The sequence below is a fragment of the Melanotaenia boesemani genome, chromosome 12, assembly GCF_017639745.1.
Source record: "Melanotaenia boesemani isolate fMelBoe1 chromosome 12, fMelBoe1.pri, whole genome shotgun sequence".
Lineage (NCBI taxonomy): Eukaryota > Metazoa > Chordata > Actinopteri > Atheriniformes > Melanotaeniidae > Melanotaenia > Melanotaenia boesemani.
Window position 1 is genome coordinate 29,434,240 of NC_055693.1, and position 16,467 is coordinate 29,450,706.

Genomic DNA, 16,467 nt, shown 5'->3' on the forward strand with positions numbered 1-16,467 from the left:
GAAGACGCCTTCCAGAGGGAAGATTTTTGAATAATTCAGCTGTGTCTTTGGTACACACAGGATAACCAATATTTTTGGCTTGCAGCACACAACATGGAGGAAAAGCTCCTTTTTTTACATAGCGGTAGCAGATGTAGCCATGATGCTAATCTTCTTAAAAGGGCCTCTTTTATGCTCCCATTGCGTACTTAAATAGGTGCATCCATAATCCCCATCCATTCTAGCAAACATGATGGTGGAAAAAATCATAAAGCACATTCTGAGAAAGAGACAAAAACAGAGGCAGGGAACTAGACAGCGGTGGTCTACATAGCCATTAAATACGTTGTACTCTCTGCTTCTTCTTTGCTCTTTTTGCTGGCCACATGTGTACTATACTGTGCAACACTGCCCCCATGATTTTCAGTGGTACTGCCCCATTAGTTACAAGTGAGTACCCATTTGCAAGCTCTCTGAAAATGGACAAAACAGACACAAAATTAACAGAGGATGGGCAGATGGGTCTCTCCATATGCGTTATGTTTATGCATATTTAACACTGAGCATGAATGAGCACTTACAAAGCACTTTCAGTTTGGAGAATCAGAGAGGAATTCTGAAGCTAACAGATTCCCCAAGCAAGGCCACAGAAAAGTGATTTTTGTTTTTCATCTAAAACAGTCTAAACCAAAAAGATTTCAGTTAAAGTTTTAGCTCATAAGTTTACATTTTAAATGACTAACATTTTCTCGTGTGTGGACTTGTGTTGAGTAGGCATTAAGCGTAGTTATCATATTAAAGATTTCCCCTGATTCTCCAAATTGAAAGTCCTCTGACTGCTATGAACTACACATGCTTTTAAAAAAGGAAAGATCTCTGCTTTTATTCATATGTAACCATAACCACGTCTCTTGAATGTCAAAACCTAAAGTAACTGAGAAAGTAGAAAAATAGAGTTTTTGCACAATAATGAGTCACAATGAGCTGAAATTTTTAACATGTGATAGTTGTGCATTTGTGACAGCTTCACATGATGAAAACTGTAGGCATGTTACACTGAATACAAGTAAGGTACACACATAACACTATAAACTAGTATTTAACAACTTGGTAGTGTAGAAATTGTCATATTCTGTCTAATGTATAATGTTTTCTGCTTTGGATGTGTACTTATGAGGTCTGGACTGAGATTGTGTTGCTGACACTAACCCAATCCAGCAGTTGTGTCACTTTTATAGCATGGAAAGTAAAAAATGTGTATAAATAACATAAAATGCGGACAAAGTGTACAAAGTGTACAAAACCCACAAGTTCATGTTGGTTTTAACACAAAATGCAAACATTGGAGAAGTTGTTCATTAAGGTGCAATCCATCATAAGTGCTTTCTCCTTTAAGGCTCTGTTAATAATTAAATATTAACACTGCAATTAATGTATCTTTATCTCTGTACAGGAAGTGCCCACGGACCAACAGGATCAACCGGCAGAAGCAGAACAATGTCCACTTCAGTTCTGAGAACACCATGCGCGCCTCCACTCGACTTATCTGAGCCCTAGCACACCGGACTGAGTCCCCCCTCCACGCTACGGAGCGCAGTGGTGTTAGATGTTCCCCTCGTAGGCCAACCCTGACAATTAGCATCTGCCTCCCCTCACTCCCCGCCCTCTCTCCCACTCTGAAATTTCTAAATGCTCACTGAAGACAGTGGCATTGCAGAGACAGAGCTGGCACACCGGTCAACGGTGACACTCACACGTCGGGATGATGTCGTCACCAGTGGCCACTGCTGCCAACCTCCCTTCTTCCGCCCTTCCAGTTGCTGACGTGTCTCCTTGTACCTTTTTTCTGAGTTTTTTTTTTTTTTTTTTTTAACTATTATTACTATTACTATTATTTTATGAAAAACTGAACCATTGGGTATTGGGGGAGGGGAGCGGAAGGAATGGGCGTTGAGAACACTGAATGTGATTGTGTGTGAGTGTCTATTAGATGTGTGCGCTTTGGTAGAGGCGGGTTAGCCGGTGTCTGTTATTTGTAGATGAGGGGTTCAAGCAAACCGGGGTAGTGCAAAGCAGGGTACCGGGCTTTAACAGCAGTGTGTGTTCAGTTAGGGAGGGGGGTGGGATGTGGGGGGGTTCGGGGCTACACGTGATGCCTTGCACCTTGTGTTATAGGAGACCTTTGACAGAGGGCACAATGTTATTATAGAGCTCTCTGTTTGGTTGTGACGATGACGTCAGCTACTGTATCTTGGGTTCTATTTCCAATAGTTATTACTACGTTGTCTTGATGGGGTCATTTTTCTGTAAATGTAAATAAATAATTTATATTACGAAATGTAACAAGCTGTGTCAGTCATTGTCTGTGCTGTTGTTGCACCCTGACGAGAGTAGCTGAGAGATGGCGAGAAATAATCACAAGCCTGATGAAGTGATGTTTCCTCAGTGAGGAAATTTACTCAAACAAATAAATACACAAAATTAAGCACAATACAATTCCCCAACAGGTTATCTGCAGTAGGATGTGTACCTTCCTTCCAGTAACATAATGTGTTCTTTTTAGACAGGTTTCACTTGCTATTAGCTAACTCTTTGCTAACTGGTACAACAGAGCCAAATAGTCATTTGCTAACAAACTATTAGCAAAATCACATTTGTCTACCACTGACAAAACCTTTATAAAACCAATTAAATATTACTGTAAAATATAAACAGCTGTACAAAAGGCAATTGTGACCAAGTTCACAAACACTGTGCTACCATTTTGGACAATCGTGTTAGCTTGGCTACTTCACGAGAGCTTTCTAAACATGTTTTTAACCATAGTTGCAAAATCTCATTCTATCTTACCCAGAATGCCACACAATATAGGCTTAGTGCTCAAACTCATTACTACAATACAACATATCTGAGAAGTAATCACAAGAATGTCTTAATCAGTCAATCTCAGATTATCAGCAAGGCTCTAAACAATATGTAAAAGGAGAGAGGTAGGGCGACGATGCGAAGACAGTTTAGTGGTACAGACCAAGATCACACAGAGACTGTAGCCCGTGTTCAACATTTCATCCTACCCATCGACATCATACTTATACTTCCTGCGCATAAGCACAACATGAAAAAGTCATTTTTATGTGGGGTTGAGGACACACGCATAAATCCCTCCGTGTTTAAGAATGGCCGCCAAGGCAAAGGTTGTGTTGCCGCTGGTTTGTCTGTCTTCTGTCTGCTAGCAACATAACTCAAAAAGTAATGGACAGATTTTGATAAAACTTTCAGAAAAATTAGTTAGATTTTGGGGGTGACCCAGATCACCACCTGGATCCCAGCAATCTTTTAAAGGATTCTTTACAGGCGCAGGGCAGTCACAAACATCCAGGAACATCTGTGAACTTTGTCACATCCAGGTCATCTGTCGGTAAAAAGAAAAGGTTTTTCTTTCATTTTCACAGTTTCCTATCTGCCGAAATTGTGTTGTGGTTGGCTCCAGTAAACATTGTTACACAGAAAACAAGAGATCAGGCTTTGAACTACTGAAAAGACACAGAAGTCCAGAAAGATGTGATAACTGGCTTGCAGAAATGTTTGACAATTTGTTCAGATCATTTTATGATATTACTGTTTAAAATATATGGTTGTTCTTGTATAGATGCCAAAAACAGAACCATGAAATGGTTGGTTTCAGTTACAGTAAGAATAATAAAAGTCTGTTGGTGGTTTTTGTGACGTTCTCAATGTTTCTTGTTAGCAGCTCCTTCACAATGTGACAGTGGATAGACAGAAGGTCATTCATTCAGTACTACTGCCAAGATCTTCGCCTCATACTGTATCTTTTTCTAGCTTTGACTCAGAGGGTATCAACATAACTGTATGGCATTATGGATCATTTTCTATCAAAAATGGATGGAAAAACTTAAAAATATGAGAATAAATTGCACACTTCAACACAGATGCTGGTATGATGCAGTGACCCCAAACTTTTGAACGGTAGTATATATATATATATATATATATTACTGTGGAGGCATCCTACCTTCATACATTTATTCCAGTTTGATTGTTGAACTCCTGTGGCAATATTTCTAAAGACAATACCTATACATCTCCAGTTTGTTTAAACTTTAAACTAACTAATTTTGGTAGCACAAAACTGAATTGTATGAGCAGTATTCTTTTCTGATGGGGCACAGATTGACAGATGTATCCATAAATTCAACATGCAGTAGGATGTTTCAGCAAGGTAGGACATGTCAACAGAACACCTCTTTTATATGCAAACACGTCAGGAAAAAGTGGAGAAATTAACAGCATCTGACTGCTTTTCAATGACATTAGAGACTGAAAGGCTGAGAGCAGAATTTGTTAAATGAAAGGTGAAAATATCCATCACTTTATCAAAGTGTCATAATATCCAGACTCTGGTTTTAATTTATGTCAATGCGTTTTATGTGGTTCTGCATTTAGTTGTTCTTTTAAATTATATATATTCTCTTTATTTCCAGTCTGTTTTTGTATTTGCGTTGTTTGTATATGTACATGTTATTTTGTCGTTAAGACTTTTTAAGACTTAATTTATAATGTAGGTATTGAGTTCCATTTAATATTACAATGCTTTAATAATAAAAAAACAAACAAACAAACAAACAAACAAACAAAAAACAAGATATAGACTGAGGATTAACGTTTTTACAATAAACCGTCACGTTATAACGTGATATGTTTCACATTTTTACAAAAAAACTATCACGTTATAACGTGATAAGGTATCAAATTTTTATTTGGTTGACAGCTCCACGCTTCCCTAGCTATATTGAAATATAAAAAGAAACGAAAAATATACCATTGTCCGCTGCATATATGGAATCAATGAATGGACAGAATGTATGTTTTAAACTCAATAAAAAAACGTCGTTTACATCTGTGGAGAGTTGAACCCTAACATTTAACTTAAGATTGGGGCAACAGCAACAGGTATCGGCCGCCACAAGGTGGTGCTGTTGTCACGGTAACCTTACATTGGCACTGGTCACTGTTGGGCGGTGCGCTGTGCCGGCTCATGTACAAATATAACGAAGACTTTTAAACAGCCATAAAGAACGTGAATACAGTCGCATCACGACATCATCACCGCTACATTTTTGGGTGTGGAGACGTTAGAGGTACCGTTGTCGTGGCCGAGTGGTTAAGGCGATGGACTAGAAATCCATTGGGGTCTCCCCGCGCAGGTTCGAATCCTGCCGACAACGTTTCACATTTTTCTTTCTCTTTCGACATTTTCTTTGGACACTTTTCAGAATATCTACACTAAATTAGCTGTGGTTGTCGCTCTGGATTTTGGTGACAAAGGGCATTATCTGTTGTAATGGTGAGATACAGCATGCCAGGGGCAATTCTAGGATCAGAGGTTTAGGGGTGTTGAACACCCAGGCAGTTGCCTGGCTAGGCGAGAGAAATTTCACAGTTTTATATATTTTAACACATTTTCATTTCCACATTTGTGAAAGAAAAGAAAAACAAAATTTGGGTAAAATCTTTGACTAAACCATCAAAACTGATAAAGGTTATTTAAATGCTGAGCCACAGTAAAAGAGGACTATATTGGAATCACAAAAGAAACTTATTGTGGTCCTAATTTCTGTGGGGAAACTACTCATTTTGATACAGCAGCTCCTCAACATACTGATAAAGGGAATGTATTTTAGAGAATGTATGTCTCTGGAGTAAACCAGCCCCCTACAGTGAGTACCAAAAATACCAAAAATGATCCTTTTCTGGACTGTAAAACACATTAATTGAAATTGACTTTTTCAATCTATGTTTTATAATACAAATACATAAATAAAAATCTGGAAATCTTGAGATCTACATAATCATGATGATGATGATGATAATAATAATAATAATATAAAAAGAGGCAACCCTGCGTATGGTACAATGTATGCAATGTATGTAATGATCTTTGTATGGATATTGCAGATTATTTCCTGTACTTCAATGTCGCCTCACCTCGAGATTAGCAAATCTGTCGATTACTTTTTGGTGTTCAGCTCTCTCAAGCATCTCTTTCTCAGTTGACATCACAGCCAGGTGCTGGAGTCTGCTTCGACCCATGATCCTCCTCAGCCATGTATGGAGCCGACACAAGGCACTAAAAGACCTTTCACATTTACAGCTGCGGTGAGGTTCATGGCTGCTCCTCTCCTCTGGAGTCAGATTTACAATTGTAAGAACTGAAAAGAGCATCTTATTTCAATATTCATCCAACAGCATGCAACTAATGGTAATGCTTCATATGCCATCAGCATTCCTCTTTCAGTTACACTCACACACCCACTGTTGCCAATTCTTCAGTAAGAAAAGTAGCTATTGGCTGTCCTAAAAGTTTAAAGAAGTCGCTAAATTACGTCATCATCAAATTTGCATAATAGCCTGGTACATATAGTTGTAATGGAGGAATGTCGTGGGAGAGGCAAAAATTGATGAAAAGACAACCTAAAAATGTTTTAAAAGGCAAATATAATTCAAAATAATTTAAAGAAATTATTTGGTTAATATTTTCCTTTTTTTTGTACTTTAATTTTAGTTTAATGTAGGTTGTTTTCTAATTAGGAGTCTGCAACATTGCACAACACTTTTAACTTTCTAAATGTTTTCTTCCACACTCTTCATTTATAGATATTAATATCTGATGGTAAGCCAGCATGGGATCAGCCAACAGCAGCTTTAGTTTTTCAGCCTGGTCATGAAACAGAGGTGATCATCTCCTGCACTGAATTCAGCTCGGAGCTGCTGCTGTATGAGGACCAAGCCTCTTCTGATCTCTTTTAGACAGGGGGGGGGGGGGGGGGGCAGCACCCATTTCCCATTGAGAAGGATGAACTACACTTATTTACGTCAGTCTCCAAAAGTCTCCAATAAAACCAGAAAAGTTGCTAGATTTGTCGCTAGTTGCTTTTTTGAAAAAAAAAAAAAAAAAAAAAAAAGCCACTAGCGAGGTCTGAAAACTCGCTAAATATAGCGACAAAGTTGCTAAGTTGGCAACCCTGCACACACTGTGTTGGTGTGTGAGTGTGCCCCCTTGAGGTGAGGCAGAGTACTGCCTGCCTCACCTGCTGACTTTTCTCTGCACTTTATTGTACGATAAACAGGAATATTTCTCTCACACAAACATTAAAGACATTTCACAGACTGTAGAGTCATGGTGTATTATTTCTGTAAAGTTCATATTGTTGTAGAAAAAATGACCAAAAGTCTGGAATGAGTAAAAATATATAAGATTTATTACAGGAGAAGTATTGAAGAGTGGTCGTCTCGACTCGCGTGAAGTCGAGTGAGACTCTGGGGAGGTAAGAGGAAAAACAATAGTTATACATTTCCGTAGAAAGAATCCTCCTTCTTGAAGACCTTGGGTGGACACACAACTCCAAGAGCTGGCGTCAGAACAACCTCAGATAGTTGTGTCTCCACCAGAACCAGTCTGACTAAGGGTCTGAGGAAGGACCAGATAAAGGTCATCTTACCCTCGTAGTGAACTTTTAACAGAGCATGTATATGGAGAGAATAAACATTAAAAGTGAATTAAAGCTTGATGAGTAAAAATGTACAATGTAAAAAGTGTAATTTATTATCATGACATGCCTCATCTGCCTCTCCTGACCGCACGTCACTGGCTGCTAACTGGTATTGTTAAGGAAACCTGAATAACAGCTTAACAGAAGATTGTACACTGTCAACATATCTTGAATGGCACCAGCCTCACTCTTGTGCTGCAAAGTTTTTGGCAACCATCACTTCCTCTGACTTAAGTTCAATATGGTAATGTGTTCCAGTACTGACAAATGGGACTCAGACAAGAAATGGTTTGAGGTTGGACTGCATGCCTGAACGCCGTTAAACAAGTCCTGTTTCACACCAGAAAAATGACTCAAAAGTTCAGAGATCATTCTGTTCGGACAAGGAAACGACCTGTCCCACAAGTTGATTCAACAACAAGTCCATCCATTCTCTTTGCCTTTCTTTTCTGTCCAGAAGACAGTTGCAAGACTGCTATCTGGTTTGCCTCACATAGTCTTTGTTCTTGCATGAAGATCTGTAGCAGTGGCATCCCTGCATTTCTGCCTCACAAATCACTGCATCTTTGTATGTCTATGCTTGGGCAATATCTATGGTCTCCTACTGTGGGTAACTGTGTAAACCTGGAGAATTTACTGAGTTTAGCCTTCAATATCACTGCCATAGGTGTGTTATTAGTGGAGAGGCATTTAATTATGGCAGGGAAATTGTTAAGCACTGCAGACACTGAACGAACTTGGCATGCCCGGCATGTGTTTAACAACTACACCAGTTCACTTTGCTCCATTCCTGATTTCTTCTAAGTGTCTGTGAACTTATGACGGTTCACAACTACTCAGCTCACTTTTTTTTTGTAACAGATTCACAATAGCAGTTATTGATGTATTATCAAACTGTGGCATTTCTGTCAGGGCTAGGGACCAGGGACGGTTTTTGCTATGGGCAAGGTGGGCGACCGCTCAGGACGCAATCTATTTAGGGGCATAAAAATAAAAAAAATAAAAAATCGCCTGTTTTCTAGACTAATACAGCTCATTTCCACGTCAAGTTAATGGGTGCTGGGGTGTCCCTACTATCGTGTCAACTTGCTGCTGAGAGTTATGTATACAGGTTGTGTGTGTTAGGGGAAAAGCCAGGGGGAGACAGGCGGTAGATCAACTCACAACTGCAGAGGTTTTGAGCAGGTTGAGTCTCACAAAGCAAGGAGGGGCCTGATCCCAGGCCCCACACAACACAAACTGCTACTTCCAAATAAATTGTATTTCATTCATAAAATTAACACATATGTATTATTAAATTTATTGGGTTACGTGAAAATGTTAAAAAAAATAATAATAAGAAAATAAAAACATAAAAGACACGAATCTGCCTGCATCAACGTGAATTTGTTCACATCACGTGACGTCAATCTTGACTCTGGGTTTGACAACAGAAAAGGTGATGATGTTAAGTCGAGTCAAGGGTATATCACGGATAAAAGACCAAAGAAACCATCAGGTGCCCAGAAAGAGAAGGAAAAGAAGAGAAACGCTCAAAAGATAAAGGGATGCAGGTCTCTATGAGTGACATTGTGCATGTAATGAAACAGCAGCCTATACACTATTTATCCTTAGACACAGAAGACGACTGTATTTGGTTTTTAGCTTTACTTTAGCAACTATTAAAATTTGAGGCATGAAGTCATGCAGTTAATTTCACCAGTAGGCTAGTTTGTGTTTGCAACACAAAAAGTGCAAGTTCACATGGACCTATTAGTTTGGGAAGTTGGTAAACAATAGTATGTCCTGACTGTGGAATTTTTAATGCTATACGTGGGTCTATGCTAACTTAAACTTATATATAACATTCATGTTAATATACATTGACATGACATTTTGTAAGCTTTATGTGATATAGTTTTTTTGAATAATTTGTAGTGTGTTATGCTTAGTTAATAAGATGTTAACAAATGATAATCATTTGTGCATTATTGTGGTTTATTTTAACTGGGTAACTGATGCGTGTTAAGTGTGATCTAACTTACATATTGTATCTTAATTGTAAATTCAGGGGCACTTCTGAAATATTTTGGAGCAGCTCCCACTGGCCAAAATGAAGAGCCATCTCCCTCTGCAGGCCTTTGAGATGCTCCTGGAGTCTGATGAGGAGGAGCCATCTACCTCTGCAGCCACATCTTTGCAGGACTTGTCAGGTGTGTATGTGTGCCAGGTGTAAACAGGGTGAAAGACCCAGGTTGAAAAATCTGCTACAGTTTGAGCACTGAATTCAGATTATGTTAATTATTATTACTATTTTTTATTTATTTTATTTTATTCATTTGTATTTGTGTGATGAAGGATTTGTGCAATTTAAATTGGTGTTTACATACTCTATTTCATTTATCTATCTTATTGTTTAATCTATTCTTGTTAACTTTTGTATTTAATAATAAATAAATAATAATAATTTTCGGTCGGTGGGTGGGTCGGGGTGGTGTTGATGAGGTTGGTTAGTTGTGGTTGGTCTGTGTGGCCCCCCACTAGCCAGGACTGCCTCTGCTAGGAACCTCTCTTTAACTGCACCTTCCACAGACACATACCTCACAGATGGTATTTCCATCTCTGGCCTCATCAGCCATAATGGCATATATCTGCAATTCCCTCATCTCACTAACAATAGTTGCAGTTACCTCTTATGAACAACATTCAATCATCTCATTCTGACTGCTACAAGAGAGGTATGTGGTGTTGGTGTTATGATGGGGGTGGAAACCTCTGCAACAATGGATCAAACTTCCCCAAAAGTGTTATGCATTCATGAAAATTCCCTTTATTTTCGCCTGCTTCTGTTTCATCAGGACTTTCAAATGATATTCCAGGCTTGCTTTATAGCTGTTAACCAGATGAAAAAATGCATATGAAAAAATACTATTAAGAATACTAATAAATACAGGTCCTCTCTCTGCTCCTCTCTCTCTCTTTGTACTACAAGGCAAATAACCAAACAATGTGTTTTATATCTAATAAGAGATATAAACATTCATCTAACTTACAACAATTTACTTATTTTTGATAGACAGACCATTTCATCTGGCTCTATTTAAAAAAAAAAAAAAAAAATCTTATGTCCATAATGAGGTTGGCCGCCTGTCTGTCTGTCTGTACACACACGCACAGTCTCGGCCCACGTCCCTGCCATTGTCCATGCTCTCCATCTCAGAAGAGATCACTCTTCCTCTGGATCCTGTTTACAAGAAGACTGAGACCGGAGGCACATGAGGTGTAACGAGATGGACCAGGGCTGGGAAGTGGATTGGGACACCTTCTGGAACAGGAACCAGACAAAGCAATATCTGACGAGGTCAGCCCTCCTCCGTCTCTGCTTCTGGTTTCCAAAAACGTTGCTTATCCTCCACCTCTGGTTCCGGTCTCCGAGGAGGTCACTCCTCCTCCTCATCCTCCTTTGTTTTTTGCTCCTTTGGGTTCCTGGAAATTGGTGCTTCTCCGACTTCTTTGGTTCTTGTTCCCGAATGGGTGTTGAAGTGTTTCTTATCCCTGGTCCATGCTGTCCTTTTCAGAGGAGGTAATTCCTCCTCTACCTCCGGTTCCTGCTCCTGGAGGATTCCGGAAAGGAACGTTCTTCCGCCTTTTCTGGTTCCTGTTCTCGAGGGGGTCCCGGCCCGCATTTCATCCCTGGTCCATGCTGTCTATCTCCTAGGTGGTCAATCCTCCTCCACCTCAAGTACCTGCGCCTGAGGGGTCACTAGAAGAAATATTCTTCTGCCTTCTCTGGTTCCTCTTTTTGAGGCAGTCCAAGCCCACGTCTTATTCCTGGTCCATGCAATCCATCTCAAAGAAGGTTGTTCTTTCTTCGCCTCTGGTTCCTGTTCTGCAGAGAGTCCCAGTCTGCTTCTCATCCTTGGTCCATGCTGTCCATCTCCAAGGAGGTCATTCCTCGTCTGCCTCCGGTTCCTGCTCCTGAAGGATCCCGGAAAGGGACGCTCTTTTTCCTTCTCTGGTTCTTGTTTTAGAGGGGCCCCAGCCCGCGTCTCATCCCTGGTCCATGCTGCCCATCTCTGAGGTGGTCATTCCTCCTCCGCATCTGGTTCCTCCTGAAGATGTTGTTCCTCCTCTTCCTGTGGTTCCATTGTCCAAGGAAATTGCTCCTCCTCCATCTCTGGTTCCTGTTCCCGAGGAGGTTTCAGCAGGGCCGGATTAAAAGTGCAGGGGCCCCTGGGCATAGAGCGTCCAAGGGCCCCCCTATCCATGGCAATATTGTGAAAATTGTCCATGACACAATGTAAAACTACATTACTAACATTTCTCAGTCAGTGGTGCCAATAGCAACACAATATACATTATGATGTAACTGGCTTATGTACATTTTGTTTCATGTCCATCAAGGTGGCCTACATTTAAGATTTTTCCATTATATAATTACAAACACACAGCCACACCTACTAATGTTTTATTCCTGTGTCTGTCCTCCTCACCTGACTGTCTCTCAGTGCTTCTGTCCCATCTCTCTGTCATGGCTTCTGTCTCTTTCTGTCTCACAGCACTCCTTTGGTCCTTACTCCTCAGATCTCCATCCCTGCCTTGTTGTGTTTCAGCCTCTTTTCTTCCCTCTTTTTGTGATAAAACAATATGGAATCAATTCAAATCAGCTGGACAACAACAGGGCTGTGAGGATGAGATATGGTGGAACCAACCAAAATTTTGTCTCATACATGGTATCAAGACATAAGACTCATTTAAACTCATTTTGTGCAGTTTAATCACAAAATACAGCACTCAGGAGTAACAAAATATTAAAAAAAAAAAAAAAAAGGTATGTAAATAGGTCTTCAAAGTACCAACAGAAACTTCAAAATAAAACCAAATCAAGTACAAAAAAGAAGGATAACAAGACCAGACAGAGGGAATAATAATTTCTAAAGATCTGTGTGCCTTGTCAGACTGGCTTTTGGCGTTTATTGGGGCCTTAACTATCAGCTAATGGTCGTGAGAACGTATGAAAATGAATACAGCATGTGGAAGGCAAGGCAAAGGGAAGGTAAATTTATTTGTATAGCACATTACATGTACAAGACAATTCAAAGTGCTTTACATAGAACATTACAGCAGGGTGCAGAAAGCAATACGAGTACATTAAAACAAGATAAGATTATTTTAATCTGCTTATAGCAGAACACACAATAGAACAGTTAATGTCAGTAATACTGAGATCATTTTGTTTGAACCAGCTGCAGTTGATTGATTGTAAACTGTATAACTTCAGCCTCATTTAGACGTGATGATGGACCTGCTGCTGGGTCTGAAACTGAGGACCATAAGGTTCATGATGTTAATCTTTGCCACCACTCATGCTGCCATGCTAAAGTGGTGCTGGAAGGTTCAGTATATGTGATTGTTATGGAATCAAAGCAGTTCCCACTAAGGCAGTTTCCAGTCAGACAATTCCCAGTAAGGCAGTTCCGTCAGGCAGTTCCTAGTCCGAAAGTTCCCAGTAAGGCAGATCCCAGTCAGACAGTTCCAAGTAAGGCAGTTCCCAGTCAGACAGCCCCTAGTAAGACAGTTACCAGTCAGACAGCTCCTAGTAAGACAGTTACCAGTCAGACAGTTCCCAGTCAGACAGCAGCTTCAATACAAAACATGACTCAGTGACATTTATTGGAGAATAAATTCCAACATAATTTTTTTTAAACATATTTGTTAGAGCAAATTTCCAACGATTACTTATAATAATGTCCTACTGTAAATATAAGTATGTATGAGTAAAGTCTGACTATATGACTTTTATTATGCTGGATTTTTAAAACAAACCTCCAAATTCATGTAAGAGATCCTAAGAAATCTATAATCTGATATTCACTTGGAAGTTTTTTCTAACTTAAATCCATAAGAATTTATACATTTGATTAGATTATAAATTCTCTATTTGTACATTTCACTTTTATTTGACAACTCAAGAGGATTTTTTTTAGAAAGTCTATTATTATTATTATTATTATTATTATTATTTTTTTTTTTTTTTATTGTTCCTTATACAGCAGCAGTTGTTTGGAAGCAGCAGCAACATCATTTCATAAACATAGCACCTCTTTTTAAAAAGAAAAAAAAAAAAAAAAAATCTGAGTACTGGGGGTCTGAGCCCCTGTTGAACCCTAAATCTAGCAATGCCCCTGCCCTCACAGTCTCTAAAGGCATAACTTATTGATCACGAAAGTCTTTTTTCAGGTTCAAACAGATAGATCCAGAATAAACTCAGCTGTCAGCAATGTGGCTGATATTTATTACTGCACATCTGAACAAAACAGGAAGCCTTAGTTTTAAGATTATAGGGACTCCTATTGTTTAATCATCAACACAAAAACTTAAATCTAGCAGCAAGCAGACATAAACCACATCCCCAAAAAGCAGTGACGTTGCTACCCATACAGGATCCACGAGCTCTACATTTTCTCCTTCTGTTGATACCTGAATAGTACCTGATAGTACCTGCCTGCAGCATCAAAGGACTCGGACTAACATCTGTCTCCGCCCTAGCTACACCTGTCCTCCTCTCTCTTCTCTTTAGTTCTCCTCATCACCTCTGCTTCTGTGTTATAGTAGATTCTCTGATGTTTAACGAAGTTTGTTGTCTTCACACACACACACATCAAACTGTTGCTGTTTGAGCAGCTTAAAATATCTCCACTCATCACTGAGTGTCGGACTGATCACTGAGCAGTCCACGCTGCTGTGATGTGACACTGTCTTTTCACATTTGCCAACAGGCAGAAGAAGACTGTTACAACGGACTCCAAGGAGACAATGCAGGTAGGGATGTTATGCTCGAGCAGTCTGCTCGATCACGTGTCGAGCATGTGACACGGAAGTGTTGCGAGCATTGTCCATGGATGTATTATAAGAACTGGATAACGGACTGAAAATGGCGGCCCATTCATTTCTATGGAAGTTGCTCACCCAGCGCATACGCCGAAAAAGTTCTCAGGCTTCCGGGTTACTTCCGCATATTGGGCCCATAGAGCATGCGCAGTAGTGTCACCTCCCATCATGCTTCACGTCACTGTGAACGAGCAATGCGCAGCCCAGTGACCTGATCCAGCGACGCGCGGTCACGACATTAATCTGCAGTATGAGAGCTGTACAAACTCAGATGATGATTTTCTACGGCACACGATCGGACCTCGATGTAAAGTAATGATATAATATACGTGGAAAAAGTTGTGTAGTAATTGTTAAAATGATGGTTTGTTTTAATCTGATGAATTTCTATATGGGATTCGTAATAGCCCAATATAAGTCAGTCTATATTGTATATTTGTATAATCCCGTGTCAAATTTTCACGATGACTTACAATTCCTACCTTTATTCATGAATAATTTCAGGCACGTCTTTTGTAATATTCATTTTTCATTTTTTTTCATTTTTATTTATTAAACAGGAAAAGATTAAAACAATCGGGCCTGACTCAGTTTAAAAACTGTTTTTCAGCAGGTTCCTGCTCTGCAGAACATACAAACCAAACACACATCACAAATTCCAAGCCAAGACAGTACAATCATACAAACACAAACCAAGAGAAGCAGCTTTAGGGGAGGCTATGGAGCCACCTCAGTGGTCGCAGCGGTACCTGTCTATTAGATGGCGAGCAAATATTCTTTTAAATAGTCTTTGTGATGTTATCGTCCTGATGTGCAGTGGGATCTCGTTCCAGGCTTTAGTGAGCACATAAAAGAAAGCTCTCTGACCATAGCAGTTCCTAAAGGCCGGTAAAGGCAAAAGTCCATTTGTAACCGATCTAGTCGAGCGTTCGGACCTTGAGCTGAGTTTTGGTACCAACGCAGTAAGTGCTGTTGAGATGTGTCCATTCAAGATTTGATAATACAATTTAATCCCATGGCTAATTGTATAGTTCTGAAATGTCAAAGCATTAGACAACGATAGTGCAGAGCAATGGTGAGTCCAGCCTGGAAGCCTGTTATGGATCTTGTGAGCTCTGTTATAGAGTCGTGCTACTGGTTCAAGGATTTCATTTGTTGTAAGTGACCAAACAGGCAGACAATACGACAGAGTAGACATAATGATTGCATTAAGATATGTTTTAGAGACAGAGTGAGTCAAATGTGGTCTAATTTTACTATAAACATATAACTTTTGATTTAACTTTCTGGTTAGGGTTTGAACATGCTCACAGTAAGTGAGATGTGAGTCAAGAGAGACTCCCAAATACTTGTATGTGGAAACAACTGAGAGCTTGTGGTTGCAGAAGGTGATTGGATTGGATATGGATAACTGTCTCCTAGATGAGTAAAAGTACATGCATTCTGTTTTCTTAACATTAAATGTTAAATGATTATCTTGCAGCCAGTCATGCACATGCTGCATATCTGTGTTAAGTTTGTGATTGATTGTGTCAGTGTTTGGGCCAGACAGAAAAATAACAGTATCATCAGCATATAACAGAGAATTGGAAGAACTAAGCACATGAGGAAGATCATTAATGTACAAAAGGAACAGTAAAGGACCTAAAATGCTGCCCTGTGGAACACCCATAGAACACCCTAGTGGCTGTGATGTTACTGAGCCAATTTTTACAGTCTGAGATCTGTCACTTAAATATGATGTAAACATGTTTATTGCAGAGGAAGACAAATGAAAAGAAAGAAGTTTATTTAACAAAATTTGATGATTAACTGTATCGAAAGCTTTTCGAAAATCTATGTATATAACTCCAGTAACATGACCTTTGTTTAGAGACTCACGTATCTGTTCTGTAAAAAGAAGCAAAGCCGACACGGTCGACCGCGAGGGTCGAAAGCCATGTTGGCAGTCACTAAGCAGATTATTATGTTCAAGGTAATTGAGTAATTGATTATACAATGTTTTTTCAAGTAACTTAGAGACAGTTGGGAGAATTGCAATTGGACG

The 16,467-nt window shown here is 39.6% G+C and overlaps 1 protein-coding gene and 1 non-coding gene across 2 annotated transcripts in view; both read left to right on the plus strand.

Annotated features, from left to right (window-relative positions):
* The window catches only part of tmeff2a (transmembrane protein with EGF-like and two follistatin-like domains 2a), a 159,416-nt gene extending 157,117 nt beyond the window's left edge, over positions 1-2,299 (plus strand). The window contains exon 10 of the mRNA XM_042001360.1: positions 1,433-2,299. Coding sequence (XP_041857294.1) covers positions 1,433-1,529 — 97 coding nt within the window. The 3' untranslated portion in view covers positions 1,530-2,299. The remainder of the gene's footprint in view (positions 1-1,432) is intronic.
* Positions 2,300-5,143: 2,844 nt separating this feature from the next.
* Positions 5,144-5,225, plus strand: trnas-aga. The gene has a single exon. It is a non-coding gene; the product is annotated as a tRNA-Ser (tRNA).
* Positions 5,226-16,467: the final 11,242 nt, after the last annotated feature.